Genomic DNA, 26,155 nt, shown 5'->3' with positions numbered 1-26,155 from the left:
ACCTTACTGCCCCACCCACTGGGGGGCCTGCATGAGGTGTCCCTGCCACCCATTTAGGGTGGGGGGGCGAGAGGGCCACCACAAAAGGTGTGCACTGTCAAGGACGAGATACCTCGCCCTTGGCACTTAAAGGGTTAAAAAGACAATGTAACAATGTAAATATACTTTAAAAATACTTTCCAGAATCAAAACAAGTTAGTGAATTCCTACACCCTGGGGTGACTTCAATCACAAGGACAGTAATGGCATTTATATATCACACTAGTTATACTTTGCAGATTCTGAGGTTTCAGAAAGGAAAGGGTTAAGGAAGGAAAAAGGTTTAACAGGTTCTCGGTATATGTGAGGACACTTAAATCTTCCAATGAAATCTAGATAATCTTTTCCCAGCAATACGTCTAAAGCAAGTTACCACCTATAAGGGACAAACAGTATCAAAGTCAATGGGCTAGAAGAGTCTGTGGGGAGCCAGGACAGCCAAAATCCATTTGAAACAGCCTATGGAGCTGAGGCACTTCTTAGAAACAAAGTCTTGCACAAAGTTAGAGAGTATGTTAGAAAATCACTTGTAGGGTCACAAGCTGTTAAACCTGTGAAAAGAGAGTTGGAATCAACTCTAAAGGTAAGCCACTGCAATTACCAACTGTGAAAAACAAAGCTAAAAGACAATTAGGTAATTACCCCAAGTCTAAACAGTACCTCTGATTTGAAGAAGTGTCCAGTGGGATTCTGTCCTGTGTGCCTGAGCCTCAGTTGTGGGAATAAGAGGGAAGACGTCTGCAGGGCTCCTCCGGCAGTACTTCGGAGGTCGTCGGCAGCTATGGGCTCTTTTCAGTGCAGCAGCACTTTGCGGTTTCGGTACTTAGTAAACCGCACCATTGCAGATCTTTGATACCGCTTGGGCTTCCTTCACTCCTTGGATCCTGCATCTGGTGAGGGGACTCGAGCTCGGGTCGTCCTGCTTCAGGAGGGTCCTTAGGAGACTCTTGGAGCTTCTGGCCAAATTTCACACCTTGCACTCGACTACAGATTTCCCGACCCCTGGCACTCTGTTCTTGCAATGAAGAAGTACAGCCAGTCGGGGAAGATGGTTCAGTGGAGTTGGTCTCATTTAGTTGGTCCCACTAACCCAAGGGAAGCAGTCGTCCCTTCTGGAGCTTCTCTGTCGAGTTGAATGAGTTTCAGCACAGCAGCAGGGCTTCACTGGGCAATTCAAAGGTCCAGGAGGATGCATCAAGCTTTGATCACGGTTTCTTCGTCAGGTGTTTCTCCCAGTTGCATCGGGGCTGGTTGCATTCATGCGCTCCTATAGACAAATGACAGGGGAGTTTCGAGCACTTGGATTCAGCCTGCGGTAGAAAAGCACAATGGTAGGAAAATTAAACCACTGCCACGAGCCATTTAAAGTAGTGAGGGCAGCATAAAAAAAATGTTACATGAGAATGTAGGAGAAGGGGCTACTAGGTAACTCCCCGGCACTCCACATAAGATGGTGTGTGCTGGACCCACAAACATAAAAGGTAAGCAAAGTCAATTTCACTTTACTATTCTTGGGAACAGTAGTTCACACAAGAAAAGTTATTTAAACCTTATGAGAAATCTAAAGGATTTCTCTGACACACTGCACTGGAAGGTGCTCTGTGTCACCATACACACAATAATATACACAGTAGATGCCTATGGAGTTTGTCAGACTACAAAAATGGAGGAAACCTATAATCCAAATCCGGTCAAAACACATGAGGGAGAATAAAAAGGTCTCTCACTCCAGGGTAGAAATTAAAAGTCCTAAAGTCCAGCAAAAGAGCTGGGGGCGGGATGTCTAAGTTTGAAGGGAATTAGAAGAGAAATGAGAATTCTCCCTAACACCCTGTAAAAACAGTGGTCCGCCTTAATTATTTAGAAGAATAGGGTGAACTCTTGTGTATGTACATATATGAAATATTGTAAAACACTTTGTGTTTTGATTTGCTGAAGCATTCATTCTGTTGTTGGCACCAACCTGGTCTTGGTTGCCTTGATATTTAATTAATGTTTGTACTTCCTTACTGTTGAGACCAATAAAACTAGACCCTCTTTTTTTTGTATTGAAATGGGCCTCCTTTTTGCAAGACTTCAATTGTTTTAACGCTCTTAAAGAATTTTCAAGACTAACCGTAGATATTACATGCTGGGCACATTTATGAAAAATTTACACTTTTATAGTGCATCCTCATTCTACAATTTAAAACCTAATTTTAACAGGGTGTTGTTTATAAAGCCCTTGTTTTATATTAGTACAAGTATGTCTTCATTTGCGTCGTGACTGTGCTGGGTGTACTTTGATTGCTTGAAAGGAAAGTGTTTAAATTGTTTTGTGTACATTGTTTATTTTTTTTTTTGTTGCAGTGGCCAAGGCAGCCTGCTCCAGCCTTTCATTTACTACAGATTCCTCACATTACGCTACTCCTCTCGCAGAAACCCCTACTGTCGGTAAGCGTGGACCAATATTGTGTCTGCTGATCCATAATTTGAATTTTATTTTAATTCCATTGGTTGGATAATGTATTTTTTTCTGCCTAGTATTCACAAAATGTGCATCACTGCATACCTTCTTCCTTCCCAATGTAAGTTCATATATAGTAATTCTGAGTCTTGTGGATCTGCTTGAATCGCATGCTGAGCATAAGCCGACATCTAGTGGTAGTCGCAGAGTATTGCATGACTTGTTTCCGAAATTCGAACAGGGACGTCGACTGGGAATGTTTGTAATACTATCCCTTGTGTGACGTGTACTGTAACCATGGTTCTTCACGTGTCAAGTTTTTTTCTGCCATCATAGTCTGTTGCCATTTCTGGAGTTCCTTGACTAACTCCATTTATTATAAAAGTTATTTCTGAGGCTTGTGGATCTGCTCAGAATCACATGCTTTGCTTATGCCAACATCTAGTGGAAGTCACGTAGTATTGCAGATGAAGTTTTCGAAGTTCAAAAAAGGGACGTCAACAGGGCGTGACTTGTAATACTATCCCTAGTGTGACATACCTTGTACCCATGATTCCTCATGCGTCAAGGTCCCACAGATAATTTTTTTCCCCCATTGTGGCAAGTTGTTTCTTAGTGGAGTCCGTAGCTGTATGATACTTTACAGTAACATTTCTGCAGAAATTCCCTTGTAATTAGCGTCTGACACAATAATTCGACGACTGATATGCGGAGCTTCTTGACAGCTGATCCCAGGTTCCAAACCAGACGTCTGCGCTGCCAACGGGCTTTGGCCTACACCCGGCTTCAGCCAAAAACCAGTAGGGAGAGTAGGGGGACTGATCCTTTCTTTTCGTAGAATGCATACCCCCATTTCCTGCCCCTACTATTTTCCTCTTGCTGCCTCTGTCCACCCTCCATTATGGAGCGTACTCCCTTTTAAGTTTTGCCCTAGGTGCGACAGGAAATTCCAGTGGGCAGACGAGCATAGAGTTTGTAACCACTGCCTTCCTCGTGATCATCTCGAGTCCCATTGTGCTGCGTGTAAGCTCTTTAGACCAAAGACCCTAAAGGAGCGCAGAACCAAAAGGTGGGATGGCATACGTCATGTCGGCTGAGTCTGAGACCCCCACTGGGATCTTTGAGTGAGACCCAGAAGGCCTAGGCAGCCGAGACTCAGAGCTCGAAGACACAACTGCGGAACCCTCCAGTTCCCTCGTGCCTGTCCCCAGCCTTGATGGGCAGTCGCAGCGTGCTGCTATGAGGAAGACCACTGGCGATGCCGGCGTACACACACACACACACCTCTTCCCATAAGCACAGATGAGCCCTTCACCCCCCCTGCTCTAAACCCCTCCCACCCCCCTCCCCCTTAAGCTGTCCCTCGGAATCTCGGTGTGCGGCCCACCACCAACATTCGGTTGATGCCGATCAACATCACGCCAAAAGCCCCTGCTGTGGTTATGCCAAACCATTTACCACATGGTGATCATACACTCACTCTGGCGAAGGGTGCGCTTAAACACCGCTCGGCGGCTGAGGCGGAAACACCGAAAAAGCCGTCGGAAAATCTAAAATCACATTCTCACTCAATAAAACATCAAAAGGACCACTCTGCTCACCATAAACAAGCGCCTCAGACCACGGAAGAATATGTAGAAGAATCCTCAACTTTAGATTCTACCCTCAACAAGAAGCGCCCTTGGGAGAGTCCTAAGGACATACCCAGTGCCCCTGGTCAGAAAGAAGCTCCTGTGCCAGGGGTCACTCCTGTAGCACCATCATCCATTCTGTCTTCCACACCCTGGACTCTGTCACAGTTTGAGGACACTAGGGGAAATAACTCATTCTTCATGGACTTTGAGCAAGCTGCCCAGTCCTACAAAACCCATTGAGCAGACTCCTGCTCCTCCTACAGTGCCAGTCGCACCTCCTCTTCCTGCCCCAGCCCTGCCTGGGGAGCCCTCACAAGGTTGTCTCCATGAGGACTTTCAGTCCACACAATCTGACCAGGACATCTGGATAGATGATCAAGACGGGCAGGATGCTGAAGGCCCCTACTTACAGGACCAGGATATCGGACATCATCTTTGTTGACCCTGCTGACCCTCCAGGATTGGAAGGCGCTCACTCTTCTCCAGTCCAGCCCCTCTACAACGAGCTGCTAAAGAAAGCTGCCCACCACTTTGGCATAAACATGGACGAATCCAGCCCTGCAGGAACTGACTTTGTTGAGGACATTCTCAACGAGAGAAAACCTGTTGGTCAATCATTCCTCTTCTAGAGTCAATTAAAAAGAGGGTCTCTCCTGGTCTACCCCCCTCCCTTACTAGGGCGTCAACCCACGGGTAGAAAAATCCTCAAGGACCTCTCCTTCAGACCCCCTTTACATCAGAGGCCACGCCAGACTCCTTTGTGGTGAAAACTACATGCATGAGAGCGGTGTCCCACTCTCAGCCTCCCAACAAGAGTGCAAAAAATTGTACATGCTGGGAAAACGTATCGCAACCTCCGCTGCGTACCTTACCAGGATAGCAAACAATACTACGTTGCTTCCCAGCTACAGCAGCACCCAATGGGATGAGGTCTCAGAACCAACACAATCCCATCTCATTAAGATCACCTCAGAGGGAAAGCAAGTCTCCCAAAACATCCTGAACAACATACTGGACTCTGCAGACACCTCTAGGATGTTTCATTGCAGAGGGCACTCTTCTTAAAAGACATTACTGGCTCAGAGACTCGGGATTTAAGCCAGAGACACAGGCGGCCCTGATTAATATGCCCATCGAGGAAGGTCTCTGCTTTGGCAAAGCTGTCAACGACCAGCTGGAAACTGCCAAAAAGGAGCATGAAACCATTAAGACCCTTGCTCAAATTTCCAATAAGCCCGTTGTCCTCAGGGGAGCGTTTAACACACGCTGTAACTTTTGGGCGCAAGACTGAGGAAAACAAGGCCAGGTCGGAGCAAGCACGTTTGGTGCCTTTTTCTATAGCCCACACACTCGGTCGTCCTACCAATACCATCAGCCGGGGTTTCACCGCAGAAAAGGACAAGGCAGGGCTGCAGCTTCTAGAGGTGCAGCAGCCTCTGCTTCCAGATGAGGTGCTGGTCCATGTTCCCGCTGTTAGGACAGTTTTTCTGAAGTCCAACTAAAGGCTTAGTAAAACCATTCAACTGAGACAGTACAAGACTCCACTCTTGGTATAAGGCTGTACCACCGGTGTTCATGGTAGCATAGACGGAGCAACCAGGCTCACCTTTAGAAGGGGTAAGAGGGCTGTAGGAAAGTACATTGAACCTGTAGTACACCTAGAATACAATAGAAACACTGACAACCAGGAATATTATACAAAATAAAGGTTTATTATAAATACACATAGGTCTTGGGGGGGGTTAAGTACTAGTCAGTCGTAACACTTACACATACCACTATGCTTGAAGGCACACAGGCCAAATCATATAACCTTATTTGAAACACATTGCAGGCGTTCTAGGGAAGTCACACCAATAATAAGTTTTCTCCAGCATTGGTATCTTTCATGGATTCACATGCTTAGAATATTCCCCATCGACAGACTGGGAACCCTCGATACACTTATAAAGCCGTTTCCCATAGGAAAACTTCCGACACTTTTGTGTCCTATCTACGTCGTTTTTGGGGCTGCCCACGCATGTCCCACTAGGACGTAGCGGTATAAATGCCCCACCCCCGCGGGTCCCTTCAGATTTCAACCGGCTCCAAAGTAGTGGGAGCACCTCGTGTAGTCTGCTATTTTGTCTAGGTTGTGCTGTTGGAGTTTTGTCCTGATGTCGGAAAAAGCGCTGTTCCGCCCGTGCGCTACGTGCGGGTTGAAGGTGGTGTATGAGGGGGACAGGCATATGGATTGCATATATTGACTACACCCTCATCATTCGGCAGACAAGTGCGACATATGTAAGGGCTTCTCCCAGAAGACTCTTAAAGATCGAAGTCGACTAGTGGCATGGTTAAACGATGGAGCGGGGGCATACCCGCCTTCGGAGGTAGGCTCCACGCGCAGCGTGGCCTCAGTGTCAGAATCTTCAGGGGCCCCGCGCCGCTCGACATCGTCGGAACCCCAGGTGAAGAAATCGCGACCGGCGGAGAAGCAATCATCTAGAAGCCATTCTAAGGAGTCCTTGTTGAAGAAAGCCTCGTCATCCTCATCTTTGATGATAAAAGACAGAAAGGAAAAGTCGAAATCCTCCTCGGGCGATCACCATAGATCGACCTCGAGTCGAGAAGCGGAGAAGCATAGGTCAAGTTCAGAAAAGGCGGGAACGCCTCATTGACCTACATGACGACCACCACCGTCGTCGCCGGCAGGGCAGTCGTCGACCCCTTCTCTGCCACTGACACAATTGGTCTCAACTATTCTTGGGCCGCAGACGGTGACGGCGACGATGATGGGGCCAGCTTTAGCCTCGTCGACGGAGATTCTGCAAGAGGCCTGGCGACCAGAAGTATTCGACCCGGTTTTGCCGGAGACCCTACTGCAGCAAGAGGCGGCCTTGTCGGTGTCCTCGGGGGATGAGGATGTGAGAGTAGCTGGCCCTGCAGACCTCGGGTTAAGAGGAATTACCAGGCCTCTCTCCGGGGGAGCCAGCATTCCGGGGTCTACCCCTCTTCTCAATCCGCAGTCACTCTTGTCGCTGGAGGTTTTATCCATGTTGCAAACTTTGCTGAAGACACTGGACGAGAGGCTATCTCAAGCAACTCCGGCCCGGTCGGCCATCGACGAACCGGGCCCGTCTCGTCTGCCACCTCCGTCAACCCCCACAGCAGTGCCAGCGGGTGAAGACCTCTCGGCTGCACGCCACGAGGAGGGAGAACTGATAGATTCGGACTCGGACAGGAGAACCTTATTGGATGTCTCACTTTCCCCCTCCAGGGATCCAACCTGGGAGTCTGAGGTGGCATTAGAAACCCGAGAAGCCCGGCTCAGCCGTCTCCCCCGGACAACATTGGGTCATTTCACGCCATGATGGCCAAAGTGTGTACAGAATTCGGGTTGGCCCAGGAAGAGGAGAAAAAGGACTGCTTTCTTTTCGACCACATGGGAAAGAGAAGGTCGGTGTTCTCGGTACCCATCCTGGATCATGTGTGGCAGGAAGGGTTACAGACCATGCGTCACCCTTTCTCGCAACCGGCAATAAAAGGTCGCCTGGAGAAAAAAATTTAGGCCCCAGAAGCTACCCCCAAGTGTCTGACCTCCCAACCAACCCCTGACTCGGTGGTGTCAGCGGCGAGAAAGGCGAGGGGCCAGCACAAGTGCACGACCCCCCCGGAAAGTGAGGCCAGAAGACAGGATGCCTTTGGCAAAAAAGTGCTGTCGGTAGGAGCAACTACAGTGAAAGCGGCCAACTCTCTGGCTATTGTAGCCAGATACGACAGAGCGATGTGGCACCGACTGGCACCTATGCTGGAGCATCTTCCGGAAGAACATCGTAAGGCGGCGATGTTACTTGTCAGGGAAGGTGAAGAGGCATCCAATCATGCCATAAACATCGCGGTGGATCTCGCAGAATCGGGGTTTAAACAGGTGAATAACGGTGTGGTTCTCCGAAGGCAAGCATGGCTAAAATGCACCAACATTAGACCAGAGGTGCAATACAAGGTGCTCGATATGCCCTTTGAGGGAGACCTTCTGTTCGGCGAGAAGGTGGACGAGGCCCTGAAGGGCATGAAGGAGGACTCTGACCCGGCACGTTCCTTAGGTGCCCTCCAGAGTGGTCGAAGTTTCAGGTCTTTTCGTCCCTTTAGGGGAGCATCGGGGAAACTCCAGATTCTCGGCATTGAGAGACAGATCCTTCAGTAGGCCGGCATACCCCTCCCAGGGATACAGACGGGCTTCTCAAGCGGGCAAAACGACACCGGGACTACCAGACCGCCAGGAAGAGAACAGGTTACTCGTCGACGAGATATAAGAAGACCAAGGACCAGCAATGACAGGCATCGGAACGTTCTGGGAGGCAGAGTATCGTGCTGCATCGACGAATGAGAGCAAATAACAACGGATCAGTGGGTGTTGGACACAGTAAGATACGGACATTCCCTGCAATTCAAAAGCAACCCTCCGCACATTCCACCGGCGTTTGTAGCTCAACCCCATCTGAGTGTGTTCCAGCAGGAAGTAGCACTTATTCTACAAAAAGGTGCTATAGAATTGGTTCCGTCGTCGCAGAAGGGTCAAGGGATTTATTCCCGATACTTCGTGGTTAAAAAACCAAACAGAAAATGGCATCCCATTCTAGACCTGCGTGATCTCAACAAGACGTTGAAAAGCCTAAAATTCAAGATGCTCACGCTCCAGGAAGTGATCCGGTCAGTTCACGAAGGGGACTTTCTGGCGTCTCTGGACCTGCAGGACGCGTACTTCCACATACCAATATGTCGGCGACACAGAAAGTTCCTAAGGTTTGTGGTAGGACGGACTCACTACCAGTTCACAGTACTTCCCTTTGGGCTGAAATCCTCTCCCAGAACGTTCACGAAATATTTGGCCCCGGTGGCGGCCTGGCTGAGAAGGCAAGTTCATCATGTGTACCCGTATCTCGACGACTGGTTGGTGAGGGGGTCCTCCCCTATGTCGACTCAAGTTTGAAGGCCACCATGCAACTCTTACAATGGCTGGGGTTTGCGATAAACTTCGAGAGATCTTCTTTGACGCCGGTGAGAAGCTTGGTGTTCCTGGGCGTGCAATTCGAGACCCAGTCGGGGTTAATGAAGCCTTCCCTCGACAGAATCACCAAACTCAATCGATTGGCAGGTCGGCTGAGAATCAATACCAGACTATTGGTGAGAAAATGTGTCGCTTCTAGGCGCTATGGCGTCCTGCATTCCTCTGGTGGGCAACTGCCGCCTGTTCATGAGGCCGGTTCAAGAGTTTCTGGCGGACTGGTGGACGCAGGCCCAAGGGCTCTGGTCGGACAAGCTGACCGACGACGAGCTCCTACTAGCTCTTCAGTGGTGGCATAGCTTTCACAATCTATCCATAGGGGTACCGCTACAGGAGCCGGAGTTTCGGCTAACCATAGTGACGGACGCATCCCTGACAGGCTGGGGAACACACATGGGCACTCTACAAACGCAAGGTCGTTGGTCCCGGAGGAAGTCACTCCTGCACATCAACGTTCTGGAACTGAGCAGTGCGCTGGGCCTTGAAGTCTTTCCTGCGGACTCACTCAGCAGAAAAATTGACCAAATACACGAATGGGAGATAGACAGCGTTCAGTTGTCGAAGGTTTTCGAGAAATGGGGACGGCCTCCGCTGGATCTCTTCGCAATAAGAAGTGTGAGATGTATGCCAGCAGATGGCCACAGGAAGGTTCTCTGGGGGGAAGCGTTCTCCTTCCCGTCGACGGACAAGTTCCTCTACGCCTTCCCTCTGTTCCCTCTTATAAGGAGAACTCTGCAGTGGATACGCAGGTACAGGTGCCGGGTCATCCTAGTGGCACCATGTTGGCCGAGGCAGCTGTGGTTTTCCGATCTGCTTCACCTGTCAGTAGATCAACCGATAACGTTCCCGAAGGTTCCCAAACTCCTGTCCCGGGACGAAGGAACAGTGTGGCATCACAATCCAGACAGTCTCAATCTTACAGCTTGGCTCCTGACTTTTCGGAATTTGGTGCCTTGAGCATTTTGTCGGATTGTCGGAGAATCCTGCAAGCAGCACAGGCCCCTTCCACCAGCAAGTCGTACGCGTGTAAGTGGAGAAGGTTCTGTACGTGGTGTCAAGGACAGCCGGGAGTGCAAACTCTAAAGGCAACTCCGGAGCAACTTCTACCGTATCTGCTACACCTGGCGAAGAGCGGATTATCTTTTTCATCAATAAAGGTACACTTGGCGGCCATCTCTAGGTTGACGGGGAGGAGGCAGTCGTCTCCCTTGTTTAGTGACAGGCTGGTGAAACACTTCATGAGGGGTCTGTTCCCGAACATTCCCGCCGGTTAAACGTTTTCCACCAACGTGGAGTCTTAATGTGGTGCTAGCAGGGTTAATGAAAGCACCCTTTGAACCAAGGGCCACATCGTCGATGAAATTCTTGTCATGGAAATTGGTTTTTCTAATAGCTATAACATCTGCTAGGTGGCTCTCAGAATTGCAAGCATTAGTCGTAGATCCGCCGTACCAAAGGTTCTTTAAGGACAAGTGGTTCTGTCAACTAATCCTCGTTTCATTCCAAAAGTTCCTACGGCTTATCATAAACACTCGTCCACTGTCCTGCCTACCTTTTTCGCGACCCCCTCATCGGCTGCGGAAAAAGTCCTCCATACCTTGGACGTGAAGAGAGGTCCAAAATTTGACCTTCATCGGACTCAACAACTTAGATCTACGCAGCAGCTCTTCATTGCATATGGTCCATCGGCAACAGGAAAAGCAATTTCAAAGCAGGGACTGGTCCGATGGGTCTCGTCGACGATTGCCTTCTGTCATTCCAAAGCGGGGAAACCGCTACAAGGGCGTCCGAGAGCTCATTCCACGAGGGCAACTTCCTCTTCGGCGTTGTGGGCAGGAATCCCGCTGGCAGACGTTTACCAGGCGGCGGCATGGTCAGTGCCTCACAGGTTTACCCGCCATTACTGCCTCGACCGGCAGCATGCGGACGAGATCCAAATGGGAAGAGCAGTCTTAAGCCATATTTTTCAATAAGGTAAGCCCTTTTCAGGAAGGGTCTGTACTTATTTTAGCATGTATAGCGAAGAGGAGGAGCTCAAAATACCAGAGGACGAGGACGAGGGGAAAGAAAAAAACAAGGAGGGGGCAGAGGGGCAATAAATTCAGACAGCCCTATCAAGATCGCTGCGCTCTGGGAAATAAATAACCAAGTGAGAGATGCTATGACAAAACAGCAGATCATCAACCTATCTGACCATGTCCTCACTGTAGAAGAGGAACAAATTTTGAAACTGGGACTTAATTTCTGTCCACTTGCTAGTTTTAACTATATGGAACCTAGGATTGATTTGGATAGATTCATCCGGAAATTACGACTCAAGAAGTTTTTTGCTACCTCTATTTTTTAAAAAAAAGCCAAGACATTCTAGAGGGAAGAACAGAAATTACCGTTGCCGAGATGGATACCCTGATAATTCTTGATGATCTGGAACAGGAGAGTCACACAGAAAGCAATGAGCTAGGTACTAACTTGGAAAGATTAGGTATTTGCACAGACTGGCCGTCTACCAGCAAACTAAGATGTTAATCCAAATTTAACCCACTGAGTGCCCAAAACAGTCACATCGAAGCCTTCGCTAATGTAGTCATTGATGACTTGAAAGAAGAGAAAAGAAAGACTAACAGCCAACCTAAGAGCAACCTGTCGAAAAAACAAAAGAAAGTATTAACAGAGATTGCGAAGCTTGATAAATACATAATCAAACCAGCTGACAAGGGCTGCAATATAGTCATCATGAACAAACAAGACTATATTAAAGAAGCTTATAAACAATTAAACAATGTGAACTGTTATGAACGACTAAAGATGAATCCCATCAAGCAATTGGAGAATGAAGTATGGACTTTTATAACTAAATGGCAAAAGGCAGATATTCTTGAGGAGGAAATGGTTAAATTCTTATTTACAAAGAATTCTATAACTCCCACTATCTATTTTCTCCCAAAGATTCACAAGAATCCTCTCAAGCCTCCTGGGAGACCCATCGTGACATTGTGTGGGTCACTTTTGGAAAATATGTCTCGATTTATTGATGAGGTTCTTCGCACCTTTGTCACTACATTACCATCATATGTCAGGGACACTACGGATTTCCTATTGAAAATCGATGAACTTCCTTGGGAACCTACATATTTCTCCAGCATGGGGTCTGGCATGGATTCACATGCTCATGAATATTCCCCGTCGTCAGGCTGGGAATCCTCGGTAAAGAAAAAACCAGTATCAGTTTCGTTTCTGATCTGTCTTTCGTAGTAATAACCAATCACTGGTCTCTGCGTCATACTGACCACAGCCAATGACTGCCCTCTACCTAAGCACCGCCTCTGGCAGCCATCTTCAGATTTTTACCGCACGTTCATGTGTTGGGATCCTCGTGCTATTGCTCTCGAGCGTTAGTGCTATTTTTCGCGCTTTTTCACAAAAAACTTCGATTCTTTCGGTCAAAAGAGCCTCAAGCTCCACCGATCCTACATCCGATCAACGGGGACCCGTGTCGGATTCATCTGTGCCCCTCAAGGGTGAAGATTTCGTCGAGCTACGCTTCGGAGGACTCCAGAAGCTTCTCAGGCCCGGTCTCGGAGATGGCCCAGGAGAAGGGAAGCTCGACGCCCGGAAAGCTGTTCAGGGTCTGCCCTGGATGCCAGCTGCAGAACGTCTTCAAGGAGGACGAACACTCTTTCTGCCTTTACTGCCTTCATGAGGACAAGACGCACGTGGAGAAGGACTGTGCGTTTTGCGGCAACATGTCGGAACGGACCATGAAGGACCGCCATCAACGTCTCCCCAACTGGCTGGAGGGTAAGAGCCCGTCTGGCGAGAAGAAGAAGAAATCCGAGCAGTCTTCTAAGACCTTTGAGGGCGCCCCGGCGACGGGGGCCCAACATAAGGCCAAGCACCGCGAGTCCGCTGGCACCGGGAGCGCCGAACGGTCGGGCTCTACGGGCGCCAGGCAGGGCGCACCCTCCCTGGCACCATCAACCACGAGCCAACGCTCTGGGTCGGGTAAGAGGAAGGCCGAGCACCCGGCGAAGCTCCTGGAGAGGCCCCGGTCGAGCTCTAAGGCAGAGGAGGAGCGTGGCAGTGCCCCCTCCCTCAAGGATAAGGCGGTGAGCGCACCTAAGGTGGTGAAGGCCTTGATCCATCCGACCAAGCCCTCTATCGAAACGGTCGCGGCGGCCCTGGCTCAGCCTGTGGTGGCTACACCAGTGGTGGCGACCTCAGGGCCCAGAATCTCCCTGCCTCCGCGGAGGGAGTCTTCCTTTGTGCCCATCGATAGGACCCCCGTGAAACCCTCCGTGGGGAAGAAGGGGGGGCAGGGCGTCGTCGTAGATTCGGCCTCAACCTCAGAAGAGGAGCTGATCGAGGTCTTAAGCCACGGCCTAGGCGTGGAAGAAGGCCAGCCCGTCGGAATGGACCCCGACGCAGGTGACGACGACGTCGTCGGAAGGCCCCTGCTCGCCCGTCGGATTCCCCTCTGCCAGCGCCGCAAGACAACTCGGCGGCCATTTTGTTGGCCATACAGTCCTTATGCTCCGAGATAAGGACGAGGCTACCGTTACCGACGGAGGAACCTCTCCCGTCGGGGGATCCAGAACCGGGACCTTCTGGTGTTCCCCCTACCAAGAAAAGAAGGATCCATCCACCACCTCCTTTTCAACCGTCGCGCCCCGTCCAGCCCTCCTCCCCGTCCACCCGAGGGGATGATACGGGGACTGACACGGCAGCGACGGGTACGGACGACGAGGCATACGACGAGGATTTTCCGTCGTCGCCTCCCACCAGGGCTTCTCCGCCCGACGAGATCTGATCTTTCCACTCCATGATCTCCAGGGCTTCCGAGCTTTTCCAACTCTGCCCTGAGGAGAAGAAAAAGGAAGGCTTCCTTTATCAGCGGCGCGAGGCCAAGAGGAAGACGGTCCTCGCAGTGCCTCTGTTGGACGACATTTGGGATGAGGGCCTTTCCCTCCTCAAGAACCCTTCCACGACGCCAGCTAGAAGAGACCGGTACGAGAAAAAGTACCGGGTCCCGGACACGGCCCCCCTATGCCTCCGGGCGCAGCCTACCCCGGACTCCGTCATCTCCGCGGCAGCCAGGAAGAAAGCGGGGGGGGGGGTGCGGCCTCCACATCGACTTCCCCGCCGGACGGCGAGGGAAAGAAATTGGATGCTATGGGACGTAGAGTCATCTCGTCGACAGCGACGACGATTAAAGCGGCCAACGCCTTGGCTATCGTGGCCCGCTACGACAGGGAGCTCTGGTACAAGATAGCTCCCCTGCTGGATTTTCTGCCGGACGACAAGAGGGCGGAGGCCCTGGAGATCCTGCAGGAAGGTGAGGTGGCCTCGGACCACGCCATCACCGTGGCGACGGACATCGCCGACACTGGGTTCCGCCAGCTGGGCAACGGCGTTTGCCTTCGACGTCGTGGATGGCTCAAAGCTACGGACTTTCGGCAGGACGTCCAGACCAGAGTCCTGGACATGCCCTTCGACGGGAACAACCTGTTTGGGAAGACAGTGGACGATTCCCTTCAGGCCATCAAGGCGGATACTGAGACGGTCAGGGCCCTTGGAGTCCTGCAGCAACGACGAACGCCCTTTCGGAGCGGCGGAGGCAAGGGCGCCTCCAAAGGTTCCGGCGGCGGTTTCGCTTCCTACCGTCAAGCGGCCCGCTCGTCGTCGCAAGAGGCCTACAGAGGACGAGGCAAGTCTAGCGGACCCCGCCGTCGTCGCCAAGGAGGTCAAGGCGGCAAGGCCGCGTCCAAGCAGGATTGAACCGGCCGTGGGGTCGGGCCCCCACCGAAGCACCCCGGTGGGAGGCCGGCTGGCGGGCTTCGTCAGCGTGTGGGAGTCCATCTCCACCGACCGTTGGGTGCTGGACGCCCTGGCCCGGGGCCACGCGCTCGAGTTTCAAAGAAGGTGCCCGCGCGTCCCCCCCGTGGCCAGGAAAGAACTTCACGTCCCTCAACTTCTCCTGGAGGTAAAGGCGATGCTCAGAAAGGGCGCCATCGAACTCGTCCCAAAGAGGCTTCGGGGCTCCGGAGTCTACTCGCGATACTTCCTCGTGAAGAAGAAGACGGGAGGATGGCGCCCCATCCTAGACCTGCGACGTCTGAACAAGTTCATCAAGGCGCAGAAGTTCCGGATGGTCACCCTCCAGCACGTCCTGGGTCAGCTGGAGGAAGGAGACTTCCTATCGTCGTTGGATTTGGAGGATGCCTACTTCCACATTCCCATCCTAAAGGGGCACCGAAAATTCCTCAGATTCGTGGTCCAAGGGCGTCATTACCAGTTCAAAGCCCTTCCCTTCGGACTACGGTCGGCACCCAGGGTATTCACCAAGTGCCTCGCACCGGTGGCGGCGCAGCTGCGCCGCGAGGGGATTCACGTCTACCCCTACCTGGACGACTGGCTCATCCGTGCCAAGACGAGGGAGCTCGCCGTGGTCCACACGGCAAGGACCGTCCAACTCCTCACGGACCTGGGATTCTCCGTGAACTACGCCAAATCCCACCTGGTGCCCGCGCAAGTCGCACTGTTTCTGGGAGCGAGGCTCGACACAGTGTCCCTTCTGGCCTCCCCGTCGGAGGAGAGGACCAGGACCATCTTGGGCAAGGTGCAACGGATGTTGGTGGTCGACGCGGCCAAGGTGAGGTCCATCAAGTCCCTCCTCGGGATGATGTCTTCCTGCATCTACCTCATTCCCATGTGCAGGCTCCGGATGCGCCCGTTGCAAGAATTCCTGGATGCGCGCTGGATCCAGACGACGGGCAGCTTCGAGGAAAGGATCAAGCTCGACGAGAGTTTCCGACGAGCGATACGGTGGTGGGGCACCCGCGCGCATCTGACGGCGGGCATGGACTTCCAGACCCCAGCCCACCAGGAGACTGTGACCACGGATGCCTCCCTGGAAGGGTGGGGAGCGCACACCGAAAATCTGCACGCAAGAGGACTCTGGCTCCCGACGGAGAAGTCCCTGCATATCAACGTCCTGGAGCTCCGTGCAGTGTTTTGGGCCCTCAGGTCCTTCCTTCCGTCCCTCAAGGGCAAGGTGGTGAGGATCTTCACCGACAACACCACCACCATGTTTTACATCAGGAAACGGGGCGGAACCAGGTCCCCAGCGCTGTCCAAGGAGGCGCAGGACCTGTGGCATTGGGCCGTCGCCCAAGGGATTTTTCTGGTGCCGTTTCATCTGGCAGGGATAAAAAACACCATCGCCGACTCACTCAGCAGGGAGCTGCGCTCGTGCCACGAGTGGGAACTACGGCAGGATCTGGTGGATCGCCTCTTCCGACGGTGGGGCACACCCCAGATCGACCTGTTCGCGACGGCGACGAACACCAAGTGCCGGAGGTTCGCCAGCAGGTTTCCCCAGACGAGGAGCATGGGCGATGCTTTCTCGTTCCCCTGGGAGGGCCTGTTCCTCTACGCGTTCCCTCCCTTGCCTCTGCTAATCCAGCTCGTCAACCAGCTCAAGAGGTCACGGTGCAGGATGATCCTCGTCGCACCTGCGTGGCCGAGGCAGATATGGTTCCCGGACCTTCTGGACTTGTCAGCGTCCCCGCCGATCAAGCTGCCGGCGGACGCGGATCTACTCTCCAGGGAAGGAGGCGCCATCCTCCACCACGACCCGAAGTCGCTGAACTTGCAGGCCTGGCTCCTGCAGCGCTAGAGTTTGGAGGATACGACATACCGGCCGATTGCAGAGAGGTTCTTGCAAAGGCCAGGGCGTCCTCGACTCTTAAATGCTACGGACACAAATGGAAGAGGTTCTCTGTCTGGTGCCACGCACAGAAGATTAACCCTCTACGGATTACGGCTCCCCAAGTACTGCCGTACCTGCTGACGCTGGCCAAAGCTGGTCTGGCACACGCGTCCATCAAGATTCATCTTGCTGCGATCTCCCGATACACCAGAACCACGGGGCGGACGTCCTTGTGGTCTCATCGTCTGGTGAAGGAGTTCATGAAGGGACTGTTCAGATCGTTCCCGCCGGTGAAGGCTCCGGCCCCGGCGTGGGAGCTCAACGTGGTGCTGACCAAGCTCATGGGACCTCCGTTCGAGCCTCTGCACTCGGCCCCGTTGAAGTTTCTATCGTGGAAAACAGCTTTTCTTGTGGCCATCACCTCCGCACGACGAGTGGGAGAGATCCAGGCCCTTTCCTGCAAGGCCCCGTACTTGACTTTCCACGACACGAGGTTAGTGCTCAGGACGCACCCCTCCTTCATGCCTAAGGTGCCGTCGGACTTCCATCTCAACGAACCCTTGGTGTTGCCTGTGTTCTTCCCGTCGCCTTCGTCGCCGGCTGAGAGGACTTTGCACTCGCTGGATGTGGCTAGAGCGCTGAAGTTCTACGTAGACCGCACGAAGTGTTTTCGGAAGACGTCACAACTCTTTGTGAACTTTGGACCTGTCAATCAGGGGAAGGCTCTCTCGAAGGCTTCCATTTCCAGATGGCTCTCCGGCTGTATCATGTACTGTCACCGGTTGGCAAACCGACCGCTGCCTGGCCGTCCGAGAGCCCATTCCACCAGAGCGATCGCAGCTACCACGGCGTTCCTATCTGGTGTGCCCCTGCTGGACATATGCAGGGCTGCTACGTGGAGGTCGACGCACACCTTCACGAAATTCTACTGCGTCGACCGGGATTCCAGGGAAGAGTCCAGGGTCGGCCAAGCAGTACTGCGCAACCTGTTCGCCTGAGGTGAGCCTGGTGAGGAGGTAAGATGCTTAATGTTGAGTTGATGTGATGCTTAATGTTGAGCCTTTGCCACCTCCCGTGGTTGTGCATGTGTGTACTGCTATGTATTCTTTATTCATGAGCATGTGAATCCATGCCTGACCCCATGCTGGAGAAGGAACAAGTTACTTACCTGTAACTGTTGTTCTCCAGCATGGGTCTGGCATGGATTCACATGCGAACCCTCCCGCCTACCCCTCTGCGGCTCTTCACTTGGTCATACTGCCACTTCACGTGCTTCCAAATCTGAAGATGGCTGCCAGAGGCGGTGCTTAGGTAGAGGGCAGTCATTGGCTGTGGTCAGTATGACGCAGAGACCAGTGATTGGTTATTACTACGAAAGACAGATCAGAAACGAAACTGATACTGGTTTTTTCTTTACCGAGGATTCCCAGCCTGACGACGGGGAATATTCATGAGCATGTGAATCCATGCCAGACCCATGCTGGAGAACAACAGTTACAGGTAAGTAACTTGTTCCTTACTAGCAACCATGGACGTAGTGTCCCTGTACACGTCTATTAAACATCACGATGGGATCTCCGCTTGCAAATACTTCCTCAACACAAGATCATTGAATCACCTACAACATTCACATATGATCTTAGAGATGATCAACATATGTTTGACAAATAATGTTTTCCTATTCAATAATGAAATTTTCCGCCAAATTCAAGGAACGGCGATGGGTACGACTTTCGCACCATCATATGCGAACTTAATGATGGGATACTGGGAGAAAACAACAGTATGGGCAGAAGTGAATGCAAAATATAGCGAAAAAATTGTGTTGTGCCTCCGTTACATTGACGATTTGTTCATAATCTGGGACGGCTCAGCCGAGCTGTGGTGTGAATTCGTCAAATCTCTCAACATTAACAATGTAAATCTTAAATTTACGGAACACCACAGCCGTACATCTATTGTATTCTTGGACGTGGAAGTCAAGATAGAAGAACAAAAAATTGAGTCATGTCTCCATAGAAAAATCACAGGTGCTAACATTCCGCTACACTCGAATAGTGCTCATCCAAACACTCTCCTATGGAGTATTCCATATGGAGAGTTTATCCGCATTAGACGCAACTGCAGCAAAATTGTGGATTTTGACTCAGCCAGCAAAGTAACGGCTTTTAATTTCCTACAACAGCAGTACCCCAAAAGGATTATTGAAAGGGCGTATTTGAAGGTCCGGGAAATGAATAGACATGTAATGTTAACAACATCTAAAACGGACCGAGCGAAAAAGGAGGAGCAAAATACTACCAGGTTAATTTTGACATTTGGAAGCCATTCGAGGATTATTAGACGAATAGTCAACAAGTACTGGAAAGTGTTGAAAGCCGATAAGGATATAGGTGGCATGCTTCATGACCATCCTGATATCACCTTTCGTAAAAGTGCCTCCATCAAAGATTTATTGGTGAAAAGTTATATGGCCACAGAAAGGAACGACACTAACACCAATTGGCTTTCTTTAACAGGAACAGGTTTCTTCAAATGTACCAGATGTAAGATCTGTAAATATGCAAAGAACTGCAAAAGTTATGAGCATCCTATACTGAAACATCTGGTCTACATCAACAGCAAAATTACATGTGAATCTGAATTGGTGGTATATGCTTTGATATGTCCTTGCTCAAAATGGTACATCGGAAGCACAAAATGCAAGCTGAAAATACGTATCTTGCAACATGTGAGAGCCATTATTAATAAGGACTGCTCTTACCCTATGGCTAAACATTTTTCGGAAATGCATAATGCTGATCCAGCTTATCTTACGTTTTTTGGCATTCATAAGGTCATCCCAGGCCCCAGGGGAGGTGATAATGAAAGAACACTCCGCCAAGAAGAGACTAAATACATCTTAGACTTCGAGAGTAAAACACCGTTGGGACATAACATCGATGAGGAGCTTTACACATTTTTGGGGACATAAAGATCATATTGAATACGATAATACCCCCGACAGCTCATTTATTCAAAGGACCTTTTTCATAATTGTATATGCTTAATGGATTGTGCATTGTTTCATGTTTTATTCCTTTTTACTTATCACTTCTTTCTTTCACTTTTTATGGTGACTTTCAATTTGACTCAAAAACAATTTGTTTAATAGACTTGGCTCAGGTATGCCCATAGGGAGGCCTGTTTTTGATTTATTGATTTCAGCCTGGCAAGCAAGTAGTGGCAATCTGAATACAATTCTAAGATATTAGATGTGTTTAAGGTGGTGTGATTATATTTTTAGTTCAGAGTTGACATCTGGGCATGTTTTACCTGGTATGCATATTTGACACTTGAAAGCATCCTTTCCCTTTTATATCTATTTTTTGATATTATCAAGTTAAAAAAATACGGGAACACCATATGGCAAGGGAGTTATTTGAAGTCACTACTACAAGTAAATGTTGGGATATATTTGCTTTTATTGTGTTGTACTATACAAGAAAATGAATTCCTTTGTTTTCTATTGAAGTATTTTTAGAGAGATGTTTATAGCTGGCACTATGCACTTTACAATATGATATGAATGTTCTCTATATCCTTCTATATATACATACTGTATCATAGGAATGCTTTGTTTGCACAGGAGCACTACGCACTTTATATTGTCTCAACGCTACTCATTTAGCGAAGATATTAATCTCGCTTCCAGGCACTCCATAATTATGGTGAGATGCATAAGTAGTTACTACTTTGCTTCGCTAATAATATTTTAGGCAGATTTTTTCTGTTACCCTTGCACCCTTACCTTCATGTACCCAATGCGAAAGGTAACACTATTATTTAGTCAAAAAAAACATGGGAACATCATATGGCAAGGGAGTTATTTGAAGCCACTACTAGAAGCAGATGTCGGGATATATTTGTTTTTACTGTGTCGCATTACATAAGGAAAAATTCCTTTGTTATATTGGAATATTTTAGAGAGATGTCTATAGTTTGCACTATGCACTTTATAATACAACATGAATGTGCTCTATTGTTCTATATGAACTTACTATATCATAGGAATGCATTGTTTACACAAATGCACTATGCACTTTATATTGACTCAACGTTACATATACAGCGAAGATATTAATCTCGCTTTTAGGCACTCCATAAACATGGCAAGATGCATTAGTAGTCACCTCTTTGCTCTGCGTACATTTTAGACAGGTCTATTTTGTTACCCCTGCCTCCATGTATCAAATGGGAAAGACAACACTATGTTTACAATATCGTAGTTTTGATGTTTCTCATAATGCACTTACAATTGTAGTTTGTGCCATATATTATGAGCTGATTTTTCTGAAATAGCACCAACATTTAAAATGCCAATTTTATTCGTATCTGTCTTGCTATGGCTGAAAAGGCATGTTTAATATTTAAACATATGCTTATATCCTTCTGCAATGTGAACCAGCAGCCCAAGCCAAGATGGCTAATTGCCACTATTTTTGAGATTTTAAGTCACCTTTTTTATGTCTTTCACTTTGGTGGGAGTGTTTGGTATAAAAACAAACACTCTATGGTTGATGAGTGACTGTGAAGAAGCCACTGGTCAGTGGTAAAACGCGTCAGGCTGCCGTCTGGCTAAGCATAATTTGCACTGGGAGATTACTTTTTATCTGTTGCACACGCAAAATAAAGGCTGTTATATTATACGCAACCGATGCTGCAGTGTTTGCTGTTGGATTTCCGTGATTATTTGGATTATTGGAACACTTTTGTTCGTGGGGTGCTGCTCGCCTGAATAGTTTCTGGTTGAAGCCGTTCGTATTTGAAATATATATATATATATATATATATATATATATATATATATATATATATATATATATATATATATATATATATATATATACATGTACTTTTGCGTATTTATAGAGTGGCAGTTTTACGTAAGCATGGTTCGGTATACGTATGCTTAGGAGGGTGCCAGATTGCATTCAAACCTCCCCTTTTCAGGATCACTGCTGTATATTCTATTCTAAGCATGTGAATCCATGAAAAATCCAATGCTGGATAAGGGAATAGTTTCCTACCTGTAACTCCATTTCTCCAGCATTGGTATCTTTCATGGATTCACATGCGCCCGCCGGCCTCCCTGGAATGCAATCTACTTGTATAACTGGGTTTTCACCCCCTTCTGCTTTGGAGGGGTAGAAATCTGAAGGGAGCCGCGGGGCATTTATACCGCTACGTCCTAGTGGAGCATGCGTGGGCGGCCCCAAAAACGACGTAGATAGGACACAAAAGTGTCGGAAGTTTTCCTATGGAAAACGGCTTTATAAGTGTACCGAGGGTTCCCAGTCTGTCGACGGGGAATAGTCTAAGCATGTGAATCCATGAAAGATACCAATGCTGGACAAATGGAGTTACAGGTAAGAAATTATTCCCTTCTCCAGCATGGGGTCTGGCATGGATTCACATGCTCATGAATATTCCCTGTCAGGCTGGGAATACTTGGTAAATGAAAAAACAGTTTCTTTTGTTTATAAACTGTCTTTCTCCTATAAACCGATCACTGAGCTCTGGGTCATACTGTCGCCAGCCAATGACTGCCCTCTCCCTAAGCCCCTCCTCTGGCAGCCATCTTCAGATATTTACCGCACGTTCAAGTGTTGGGAGTCCTCGTGCTTCGATCTTCAAACTTTCTGTGTTTTTTCGTGCTTTTTTTGGTAGGACTGTTTTTTGTATTAAATAGAGCTTGTGTGCGCCATCGTTTAGCCATCCGATTGAGGGGACCCGTTTTTCAGCATCTTTCATCTCCCCTCAAGGGCAGAAATCGTAGAGTGGTTTCTTCTTAGAAGTTTCCAAAAGTCCGTCAGCCCTACACCGCGCCAGATCATGTTGGATAAAATGGACGGAACCTCCCTCTTCAAGTTCTGCACCAGCTGTGGAATGTTTTCACGGCCAGCATTCCCAGTGCCTGTATTGTCTACACCTGACGCACAAGGAAGAAGGAAGAAGATTGTGAGATCTGCCGTGGCTTCTCCAAGCACACGATTAAGGATCGGCACTTCCGACTGGCAACTTGGCCCAAGGCCTCTACCCCCTGTGGTCTGGAGGGGCATGCCTCATCCAGATCCAGCCAGCCAGAGCAGGCTTCTAAGTCCTTTTACCATCAGTCGGTGCCCAAGAGGAGGCCAAGCACTGCAAGTCTGCTTCTGCCGGGGTCGCCATGCAAGCAGGTCCCGCGATGGCCAGGGCACGTTCATAGTCAATATCAGCCTCCGTTTCCAGCCATTGCTCCAGCTCCTCGTCGAAGAGAAGGCCAGCTACCCCGGGGAAGCTGCGAGAGAAATCTGAGAAGGCCAAGCAGGACAAGGTGTCCCTCCTGCCAGATAAGGCCCAGGTGATCCAGGCCAAGACATCCTCTATCAAGGTGGTTGCTGCCACCCTCTCAAAGGTGAAAAGGAGCTGACCCGGTCGAGGGTAGCCCGGTGGCATCCAGCGTGGCACTCCCTCTCAGACGGAAGGCTTTGGCAAAACCAGTGGAGAAGACTTTAGGGAAGAGGATGCTGACCTCACCCCAAAGCCGACCCCTTAGGACCTGAAGAGAGGGTGGGGAGCGTGGAAGAGCTACGGGGCACGGATATTTCTTTGTCCGATGAGGAAAACCTTGTTTCCGTCCATACCATCCCAGAGGAGATTGGTAACGATGATGAGAACGGTGATGATGACGAGGTAACGTTGGACGACGCAGGCGCTTGGCCTCGCGACCATGTCCCCCAGGAACCCACCAGAGATCTGTCACTGGATATTCTCTCGATCCTCCACACACTGGTGTCAGAGTTTCAGAAGAGGATGCCAACAGCACCACCAGCGAATCCACCGGCGACGACCCCATTGACACTGGGACCACCACCATTGAAGAAAAGGAGGCACCTTACGCCTCCGCTCCAACCGTTGCTGCCCTTCCACCTTTCCCCCACCATAGGGACATGGGGACGGACAAAGCTATGACAGAAACAGACAACCTCTCTCCGCCACCAAGGGCTTCTCCGCCAGACGAAGTGGGATCCTTCCACTCCATGATCGCCCCTGCGTCAGAACTTTTTCAGCTTAACCCGGAAGAGAAGAAAAAGGAAGGCTTCCTGTACCAATGCCAGGATGCGTAAAGGAAGACCATTCTGTTGTTACCGCTCCTGGATGACGTCTGGGATGAGGAGCTGGTACTTCTGAAGAACCCCTCCTCCCCCCCCCTTCAAAGAGGGACCGGCTAGAGAAGAAATATCAAGTGCCGGAGCCTGCGCCCAAATGTCTGCTGTCACAACCATCACCAGACTTGGTCGTCTCGGCTGCAGCAAGGAAGAAGTCGTCCAACCCGTCATCGTTAACCTCTGTTCCCCCGCACAGCGAAAGGAAAGAAATTGGACCTGTGGGACGGAAAGTCATTTACTCGGCGGTGACACCGGTCAAGGTAGCCAACGCCTTAGCGATCCTGGCCAGGTACGAAGGGGAGCTATGGTACAAGATGGCTCTGATCCTGGATTTCCTCCCTGAGGACAAGGGGCTAGAGGCAATGGAGATCCTTCAGGAAGGTGAGGTGGTGTTGCAGCACGCCATCACCGTGGCTCTGGACATTGCGGTCACAGGGTGCCACCAGATGGGAAACAGGGTTTGCCTCTGTCATTGTGGCTGGCTGAAGGCCACCAACTTCAGACAAGAGGTCCAGACGAGGGTCCCGTACGTGCCGCTCGATGGAGACCATCTTTTCGGCAAAGCAGTCGACGAATCTCTTCAAGCCATCAAACACGCAATAGCTCTGTCTTTTCGTCCCTCAGGAGGGAAGTCCGGGAGGTCTTCGAAGAGCTTTAGTGGTGGATCCTTCCTCTTATCTCCAACCTTCCCATTCCACGACCCAGGAAGTCTACAGGGGTCGTTCCAAGGCTTTCGGAGATGGCCGCTGTCATAGTCTAGGCTCCCAGGTCGGCGTCCCAGCCTCAAAGCAGGACTGAACAGGCCAGGATGTCCGGCCTGCACCCCGGTGAGAGGCCGGCTGGCAAACTTAGTGAACGTGTGGGAAAACATCTCCCATCCATCGATGGGTGCTGGACGTGCCCACTGACACACTTTGGAGTTTCAACGAAAGTGTCTGCGAAAACCACCGGTGGCCTGGCAGGAACAACGCATCTAATCTGCTGCTGGAGGTTCGAGCCATGTTAAGAAAAAGGGCCGATCGAGCTGGTTCCCAAGCAACTCCGAGGCTCCGTAGTTTACTCAAGATACTTTCTGGTAAGAAAGAAGACCGGGGGCTGGAGGCCCAGTCTCGATATGACGACTCAACAAGTTCATCAAGTCGCAGAAATTCAGGATGGTCACGTTGCAGCGCGTGCTTGTCCAACTGGAGGAGGGAGACTTTCTGTCATTGTTGGATCTGGAAGATGTGTACTTCCACGTCCCCATTCACCTAAAGCATTGCAAGTTCATGCGCTTCGTTGTACAAGGGAAGCACTACCAGTTCGAGGCTCTCCCCTTCGGACTAAAGTCTGCGCCCAGAGTCTTTACGAAGTGCCTGGCTCCGGTGGTGGTCCATCTGTGACTACAGGAAATGCAGGTGTACCCTCACCACGATGACTGGCTCATCTGGCCCAAGTCGAAGGAAATCGCTGTCGATCACACAGAGAGGACCGTCGGCTGCTGCCGGTTCTGGGGTTCTCGGTAAACTATGCAAAAACCTTCTGGACTCCCCACGCCATGCTCAACAGTGTCCTGTCTGGTGGCTCCATCGCAGGAGAGGATAGCGGCCATTTTTGGTCCAAGTGCAACAGCTGTTGGCACTTAAGATCACCACGGTGAGGACCATCAAGTCGCTGATCAGCATGCTGTCGTCCTGCATCAACCATCTGCAGGTTGCGGATGCGACCGCTCCAGGAGTTCCTGTATGCCTGTTGGATCCATGTGTCTGGAAGCTTCAAAGACCGGATCGTGCTTGATGAGTTCCGTCGAGCGATGAGGTGGCTGGGTGTGCGCTCCAATATCACCGGGGGCACAAACTTTCAGAGCCCTCCCTATCGGGAGATGGTCACAGACGCTTCCCTGGAAGGGTGGGAAGCACACACTGGGCGTCTCCACGCCAGAGGCCTGGGGCTGCTGGAGGAGAGGATGCTACACATCAACGTGCCAGGAGAGAAGGTGAGATCCAGGCACTGTCCTGCAAGCGGCCTTACTTGACTTTCTACGAGACGAGGGTGGTGCTGCGGACGCACCCCTCCTTCATGCCAGAGGACCCGTTGGAATTTCATCTCAAC

At 50.3% G+C, this 26,155-nt stretch overlaps 1 protein-coding gene across 1 annotated transcript in view; it reads left to right on the top strand.

Annotated features, from left to right (window-relative positions):
- TMEM33 (transmembrane protein 33) overlaps window positions 1–26,155 on the top strand; it is a 205,866-nt gene that overhangs the window by 141,159 nt on the left and 38,552 nt on the right. The window contains exon 7 of the mRNA XM_069631746.1: window positions 2,389–2,472. Coding sequence (XP_069487847.1) covers window positions 2,389–2,472 — 84 coding nt within the window. The remainder of the gene's footprint in view (window positions 1–2,388; window positions 2,473–26,155) is intronic.

Source organism: Ambystoma mexicanum, chromosome 6q, assembly GCF_040938575.1.
Source record: "Ambystoma mexicanum isolate Mex_15411 chromosome 6q, UKY_AmexF1_1, whole genome shotgun sequence".
Lineage (NCBI taxonomy): Eukaryota > Metazoa > Chordata > Amphibia > Caudata > Ambystomatidae > Ambystoma > Ambystoma mexicanum.
The sequence above is the reverse complement of the archived record's forward strand: the minus strand, read 5'-3'. Positions and strand labels throughout refer to the sequence as shown.